This window comes from Opisthorchis viverrini, assembly GCF_000715545.1.
Source record: "Opisthorchis viverrini unplaced genomic scaffold opera_v5_470, whole genome shotgun sequence".
In the NCBI taxonomy this organism is placed as follows: Eukaryota; Metazoa; Platyhelminthes; class Trematoda; order Opisthorchiida; family Opisthorchiidae; genus Opisthorchis; species Opisthorchis viverrini.
In genome coordinates, this window is record NW_008752124.1 from 130,842 (window position 1) to 139,533 (window position 8,692).

An 8,692-nucleotide genomic window follows, 5' to 3' on the forward strand; every position below is an offset into this window, starting at 1 on the left:
GTGCAAGAGTTGACGAATTCCACCCACCTTAAAGACCAAGTCGGTTAGGGGCTGTTCGTAGTTACTCCCCTTGCGGATTCACAGATTGATACACAGGATCGAGCTGCCCAAGTCCAAGTCGGTTAGGGGCTGTTCGTAGTTACTCCCCTTGCGGATTCACAGATTGATACACAGGATCGAGGCTTCTGCCCAAGTTTCTCGGGTTGGTTTTGTTCTTGTCATTCAGCGGCTTTCGTTTACATGAAATGTGCTAGTGGAAAAAGGGTGTAGCACTGCTTTTTAAGTTCCCAGAGTGGAGCAGTATGCTTTCCAGCATGGGAACTAGCATAAGTAAGTATCTAATAGCGCTTGGAACTGCGTTCTAGAGGGAGCGCCGGCAACCGTCGGACGAAGGTTATTCCACGCAATGGGAAAATTTTTTGCCCTATGGATGTGTGCGCATATGCTTGAGAATCTTCTTACCGTGTCTTTGCCATGTGTTTGTCCGGCGTTTTGTACCTTTATTTTACTTCCATTATAACACTACGTATTTCATCAATCGCATAATAGTTTTTTGTTTGAATACGAAAAACTACAAAAACGCGCACTTTGTACAATTTCACAGAATACAATCGTGGTCACGTGTTTCGACTCTCTCTTCTGATTTCGCTCGCGCTTGCAGCGGTCATTCGCGAGTCTCATGCACTGACTCCGTTATCAAAACATTTCAGACCATCTTCGGAATCTATTATATGTGGGAACTGTCCAGAAGAAGACCTCTGGACCAACATAATTGGATTATTGTTTATTCGCTGACCTGGGCCAAGGACGAACTATTTTAAAGAGAACAATTGTTGGTGAGTCTGTTTCGTCTGGTCTCTTTATTTTTGTATACCCAACCTAGCGTAATCATTTTTATTTCTTTGCCACACACTCCTGGTAAACTGACTTATTGGGTAGCCAGACCACTACAAAACACCCGTTGGTTAAACCTTTTTCAAACAGGGTATAAGTAAGAACTAGGTCACCTCGGGTTTTTCCTCTCCAGGGGGGAGGTCAAGCATCACGGGAAGCGTTTTGTAGTCAACGGATTTGAGGCCGGCAACCATTTTCTTAACGGTCCGCTGGACACGCTCAATCAGGGTGGCAACTTTCTTGCGTCCTGAGTAGACAACTTGGTTGGCACAATCAAGGAGCGGCCTGACGTAGGCTCCATAAAGTATTCAGAAGTCCACGCCAGTAATACAAGAGAAGGTGCGCTAAAACATCCGTAAATGGCGGATGCCTTTTTGTCGTTTTCCTCCATGATGTTTTCTGATCCTTCCTCATCATGCATAAAAAGTCGTTCGCTGGGTCTCACCCAAATGCCATAGGGACGCACTTCTCGTCATTCAGAGGAAGGCACCAGTCTAACGAATACCGCTTTGCAGCGTCTACATCCATTTGGGGGGCACTCCGGGATTTCAAGTCGTCCGAAGAAAGTAGACACGGGCTTTCAAGGCGCCTGTAAGGTCGCTGATGTATGTCAGAAACAACGGAACCTTGATGGACGCCATTGGAGACCATAGGCCTGTAGCTACCATGCGGTAGTGGGTCACCTGTTCTGTAGACCCACGTGACAATCGCTTCCTTCCAAGAAGAAGGAAGGCGACCTTTGTTAAGCGACTGATGAAGCACTAGGTAGAAGTGAGTTGCCAATGAAGACGACGTTTCCTTCAGGATCGCTGGGTAGACCTCGTGGGGCCCCAACGCGAAGAGTGGGTTGATGTTGTGCAAGAGTTGACGAACGTTCTCCACCGTGAAGATCAAGTCGGTTGGAGGCCGTTCGTATTTACGTTTTTAGGGGACTGGATGTGACGAGGACGCTGGGGCTGAATACAGACCTGCATAGTGTTCTCCGTAAACTTCAGATGCCACTGTTGGGTCACCCGTAGGTTCTTCGTACCTGTTTCTCAAGAAGAATGCGAATGACTTGTTTGTGCGGCGATGTACCTGAACAGTACGCTTGTGTGTTTTAGGGCGAGGTCCAGAGTGGTGGCTTGTTTTTGTATATTCCATTGGCGGACTTCGAATTTACTGCGGTTCTGCGTTTAACAAAATGCCAGTTCGTCTTCTGTCTCTTGCAGTTAACCTTTGAGAAAAGTTGAGACCTCTGTTTCAGAAAACGCCTTTTGGGTAGCTTGTGGCTCATCCGACTGCGTGCTGATTTTTTAAATAACATCGCCCAAGCCTCGTGAACATTCTGGACGAGTTCATAGGAAACTTTCTACCCCCTGGGCAAGAGGTTTTGACACCTGGTAAACGCGCTAGGTCTAGACAGCATCTGTCAACTTATTGGCCCGTTATCACAAAACCCGCTAGATCACAGAAACAGCAATTGCAAACGATGCACCGGATGCCCAGGGTGATATAGTGGTGCTTTGCATTTTTCTTTTGTTTTCAATAAAACATTACGTGTTTTGCCAAGTTTTCACGTGTGAATACGAAAAACTACAAAAACGCGCACTTGTGATATTTCCCGCAATAAAAACGTGGTCACGTACTCAGACATTCTCTTCTGATTCCGCTGGCGCTTACAGCGGTCATTCATGAATCGATTATATCTTTGAACTGTGCAGAAGAGGACCCCCGGAAAACCACGATTGGATTATTGTTTATTCGCTGAGCTGGGCCGATGGCGAACTATTTTAAAGGGAACAATTCTTAGTGAGTCTGTTTCATCTTACCTGTTTAACATTGTATACTCAAACAAGCGCTAGTATTTTTATTTCTTCGTCACCCACTCCTGGTAAATTAGCTTTTTGAGCAGCCCGACCAATACAATATCGTGAAGTTGTTTTGGTCACTCCAAATAAATATAGTCCGTTGCCACTTCGGGACCTGTCCCGTAATTCTGTTGTATTATTTGTATAAAAATGTCCATTCACCTTCACGGACTCGCGGACTGATACAGTAGAACAGTGTTTCTGCCCACGATTCCAAGACTGAGTTGGTGCTTGTCACAGCGGCGACTCACATAAAAGGCGTATCCAATAGTTACTTGAACTCGGCCTTATATGTGGCGTCAACAGCCGTTGTAGAAAGACTATTTCACACACCAACTGCACGAAATGATAAAAGCTGCCATTTAACAGTAGTGCGGATTTTGATCTTGAAAATCATCTCACCCCGTCCGAGCCGTGCATTCATGTAGCCAACGACGAAAACCCTATCGACCGAACCTTGTTCAAACCGGGCGTAGTAATTATCGGGCCCTCTTATTGTCGACACTCGTCTAGTTCTAGTGGTTCAATAATCATCTGGATTTCCGGAGCGCTTTATTTGTGGAGCTGTGAAATGTGTACCGCTCGGTTGGATACCTTTGAGGTATCAAAAAAGGGCGACATTCGATGTGACTTTTATCTCAAGTTGTAGTTACTGAATACAACCATGTTTTCCATTCAAAAACAGTTTTGGAGGAATTCGGTCTGAGGGGGGCTATCATGTAGTTGGCAGTTAGGTGATTCGAAATGACCGACTTCAGCATGCCCTCCACCGCTTTTCGCCGTATGCTAGTAAGGCTAATAATTTTGCTGCTAGAAAGTGATGGACGAGCAACATGTTTGTGGACTGGGTTGACTGTCTCCTGCTAACATCTATCCACTCTCCACATGCACCTTAGTTTCCTAGCGGCATTCCCATACCAGTTCCATCTCAGCACATAAACCCGAGCATTTCTTTAGTGTGGTACCTTTTCTGCCGGGCACCCGGGCCGATGAATATACAATAGGACCCTCCTGTCAACCCGTTTCCCAGGAAAATAAACGGCCTTCCAGCACCGAACTGCAGTTCTATTAGCACCGTTATTCTGCTAATCTTGGATTACTTCGGGTTGTCGATCCAGGAACCGGTTTTCATGGCTACCTGTAACATTTACCCTTATTAACGCCCTGCCGGTGAGTGTTTTCTCGGGTGGTAAGCCGTTTTCTACAACTCACATTTGCCCATTCAGGCGTTAACCACTACCCGCAAGACTCTCATATTGCTTCTAGGTACATACCAACTACGGCGACGTGTTTGCCACCAACCACTTGGCCTAGTACATCAAGACTTCTTTGACGGATCACCGGATCTGTACTTCTGAAAGCGTTCATTTCCATCTAGTGTCAGCGACACCTCACCAACTAGAACCTGCTCCATTGCGGATGTCACACTTCACCTCCAGATCTTTCTTCCCCAACAAAAGTGTTGTGATATCAGGAAAGGGTACAGCAAAATCCGCACCCTTGGACGCGGCGGACATATTACTATGCGCTGGGAGCTTATCTGATCTTAAAAAACCTGTGAAATCAGATGTTCCGTGTCTTTTGAGTTATTATATAAATTATATTCAAATTAAAAATAACTGAAAGATATCAACCAGATTCTCTTACCCCCTTCTATAAACTAGCGATAAATCCTAACGTCCAAGACACCAACCGACACCTGTGATCGTTCTGTTTTCATTTGTGGCTTGTTACTGACCAAACGACTCAAATAATCTTCCTCAGTTTGGCATCCTCCATAAGCAAACTCGGACCACATGCACAGCGACACAATGGCTGATGGATTGCTGCTGGTAGCTACCACTATGCTGACAAAGGGCGCTGGATAACGTGTCCTGTAATAGATTCGAGGGGACTAAACACCATCCCGAAAACATGTAGCTCATCAGACCTTTATTTCTTCCCTTATCCTCGAGGTTGACAAGGCTCGCTGCCACTTCAAACGCACTCGGCACAATCCTCACGCAACCCTGCCGAGATCGTTTAAATGCTCGTATAGTAACATACCGAATGATATGCACTTTCAGCTGAACAATATAACAAACAAGAGGTTCACTCGAGACTCCGCGAAAACCACAGTGGTTGGCAGACGAATGCATTTGTTGCCGTCGGTCCAATTTCTGCGGCCAGCAATAATTCCCCTCTGCTAAACACACTGACGCCGCAATGAACGCCTGTGCCTTACCTTTGAAGACAAGCTCTCTGGCCTCGGTAAAGCACTATTTTCGTCTATTGCACATAACTTGCATTAGCATGCTCTCCGTGGTTCAAGGTAAAAACAGCTACATCCTCATTGGTGGGCTGTTTGTAGAGAAATTTACGCCTTCGGTCTATGACTCGTTTTACTCATCCAATGTGTACGACGGTGACACGGGACAGAATTCAAGATAGAAGCTGTCAGATAGTATCCCTTTTAGGTCACAACATTTCTCACGGTAGAACCAATAGTCACATAGCTATGTAAATTATCGGGCAGTTGCATACACCCCAAATACTAAGTTTTTAGCAAATTGAGGTTGAGTCAGACCATGGCACGAGCGTTACGTTGAATGATTTGTTTAGTCGACTGCCAAAAGGCCACACCAATTGTGAAACTACCAAAAACTATTTGACGACTGAACATCGATTTCATTCCTCCCAAACTCAAGTGACCAGTGGAGCTTTGATTTTCCATTAATTTTGCTCCGAAGGTTGGCACCCGATGGTAAGTCAGCAGAGAAACATTCTTTTCCAAATTCAAATGATTTTGGCGGAAGAATCTGCATTGTTTCAGACCCCTGTAAATAATATCCTAAACGACAGATTCAGTTAAGATACACCTGAGTTCCTCTTAGCTCTCGTTTACCTTGCGAATGAGATGTATGATAGATCATTTGGATTGTCTATTTATGTCAAAATGGGTGCATGACTAACAGCTCAAAGTTACCTAGGTGTAGTATATCCGAGCGCACCGAGGCCTGTGGTAAGAGGCCAAGCTTACGCAACCCCGCCATAGTTAACGTGCCAAAGTTGAGAGCGCTGGTTTTGGTCGTTCTGGTCAGGCACGGACCATGACTCCCTGAATTTGAGCATGAAAAATACTTTGCAAATTAGCATCTTCACAGGAAGTAGGTGGGAACTAGACTAATAGTGTATATAACCTCAAAAAGGGCCAGAAAGTGAAGTATTGCGCTGGCCGGCTTATGAATGCATGATAGTGAAGTCATGAATCATATGTACGCTTCATACAGAAGGACTCGCTGTGTAGCAAGAATCACTAGAAGCCATAATAGAGGGGCCTGACCGATGTACGGCAGTAGCTGACTTAATCAACCCTAAAACTGGTCTCTGTCCACGGCGTCAGTGAAGGTGCAGGCCTGCGACCTGAAAAGTCAGGCGCTTGGAGATGCGCTGGTTTAGGTTAGGTCGTTCAGTCCTGCGAAACATTCCACAAACCCACATATATGGATGGGGCTTCTATGTGGCCCCCTCGTGTAACCGTGATTTTTGAACTCCTCCAGTGCGCATAAAAACGCCGACCTGGTTTGCCACGTACTCCGGAATAAACAGGCCGCGAGAGGAGTGGTAAGCGTTAATAAAACGGTAAAGTTAGCACACGGAACGTCATAGAACGAAATATGGGGTCAGTTTCGAGGTAATCATCAAAGAGACGCAGAATCTGGTCGCAGACTGGCCTGGTTATGGAGGCTCACATTTTGTATGAAATTGCCACCTTGAAGTTTACAGGAATGGCACCCGTCCAGGGGGTGGCATCGCCAACACTAACGCCAGTTTGGGCTAGGGACGAACACCCACCTCCATGTCTTTTACTTGAGAATGTTGCGTGATGTTATTCCAATATATAAGGAGAACTGGAAGAATGACCAATTTCGGATCAGACCCCCATGCTGGCAATGGCAGTCACAGGCCAGCCAAAACATCCATCCTAATTGCTGCAAGCGCTCGTAGAGGGTTTTGTTGCCTATGTTTGGTGTGCAGATGGCTTCCGGTATGTTATGGGGGCCTGTTCCGCTGCGTATATTTGTTAGTTAGCCGGGTAAGACACACGGAGTTTATATTTGCTTGGGCCTTGTGTTGGCAGGAGGGGGTAATGCTGTGGGCGGCATTGCAAATTAGTTGCCCAAGTTTGGCAGGTGAGAAATGGTGCGTGTGTGTATCTGTGGAGATGCCAAAAGTGACCGAATCCTTCGAGTATGGTAATGGATAATGTACAACGCAAAAGGAGCATTCCGGTCAGGTGTTCGGAAAACCTGGTTCTTACCACTGGGTCCATGACGTATTGCCCAGAATGTGTGTGAACCGTTTGGGGACTACACCCTAAAGTTTATCTCTGTAATCACATCCCTGGAACCATTGATTCAGGGCTTGATATACAGGTACCGGCTTTCGCCAAAAGTTCCCGGATCGGTCGGTCAATGACGCTCAATTGCTCTCATGCCCCTGAAAGGTACAAGTTCGGGGCGGTGGGAATGTCAGAGCGAGTGCTCACATAAAATGCACCTCAATTTGCTTTGGATCATGCACCAAGTGTAACGTAAGCAGCCGTTGGAAGAAGGTTGCCCCACGCACCGACCACTCGAAACAAAAGCGTGCAATCCGAACATGAAAATTTCTCTACCGCGTTCGTGCCGTGTATTAGTCGGGTCAGAGCCGAAAACTTGTTTGCAAAAACCTGTTCGGATGGGGCATAAGTAAGTCATAAGTTTCTTCGTCGGCGAGGATATTGAATTCCTGTGGAGAACTGAGCCATAGACTTCAGCTCAGTGAACATTACAGACGACGGAACATCCCCTAGGTAACTGAAACCCCGATAGGATGGTCAGTCGCTCCCAATGAATCACACTATCGCAGGCCTCAGAGGGTGTTAATTGCCCAGAAAAGGGAGGAAGGGACCGACAGGTGTTCTAATAGAACAGCGACCACGAATACACCGGAAGAATCTACGGTGATACTCAATGGGGATCCTGATTATGCAGAAAGGCGACTATAGCTAGCACGTTTTGGGTGGCTGTACTAATGCTCTTGTCGTTTATGAAAAGCCGACAGAAACGCTCACAAACTAACTTCATAGGACTATAAGTGGATGACGAGGTGTAGCATCGGCAGAAACCGCCAGGCGACGATAACTTACCATCCCGCCAAAGCGGAGAACACCAACGAGTGTTCTGGGAATCAGGGGGTCACGATAGGCCCCTAATTTGTCCGCCATTTGAAGAAAACCGCGCTAATTATTTCGATGAGTAAAGGAGCCGACAACGGCTTCCCCATGCTTGCATTTTTCAAGATTGAAAATAACCTGGTGGTCTCCGGAACAGAGCCGTTAGATCAGTTTCATGTTCCTATGTCGCGTTCACTACTAACGACTGAGCGAACTAAACGAAGTCCCATCGTCTGGCATTGACACTGAGGAGGGTTTGGAAGATTTGTGCTATTTTTTGAAGGCTCGATTACATAGGGATTTACAGAGGCCAAGAGTAAATTACAGATATTTGCGAAATGTCCCCGCTAACCACCAAGGTCTGGTGCCGGGAACGTACCAGAGCTACTTTCGAGAACACAGAGTTACCCTCGACACCACTCACGATGTCTACAACGTGTATTACTAGGTTGCTGTCTAGTATGGCAGTGCTACTGAGCTCTCAATGGTTGTCAAGGGGCGTCAGTGTCCCGGCCACGTCGCAGCCATCAAGAGCGAGGAGCTTGTGAGGTTTTTGAATGTAAAACGGTGTCGGGGCGGTGCATATTGCCGAATTTAGCACGAGCTATCTTCGTCTCGTTGAACAACCACCGATCTCTTGCAATCTCGGGTAACAGCTTTCTCGGGATCATGCTTGTTAGCCCTCACGATGGTTGGGAGAAAAGGAAAAGCGAACAAAAGTTTTGAAAAAGTACAGGATTGTGTTATCTCT

At 46.4% G+C, this 8,692-nt stretch overlaps 1 protein-coding gene across 1 annotated transcript in view; it reads right to left on the bottom strand.

The window, feature by feature from the left end:
* T265_11233 (hypothetical protein) overlaps positions 1 to 1,088 on the bottom strand; it is a gene marked incomplete at both ends in the record, with an annotated part of 32,524 nt that extends 31,436 nt beyond the window's left edge. The window contains 2 exons of the mRNA XM_009177835.1: positions 144 to 250; positions 1,008 to 1,088. Of these exons, the coding sequence (XP_009176099.1) occupies positions 144 to 250; positions 1,008 to 1,088 (188 nt within the window). The remainder of the gene's footprint in view (positions 1 to 143; positions 251 to 1,007) is intronic.
* Positions 1,089 to 8,692: the final 7,604 nt, after the last annotated feature.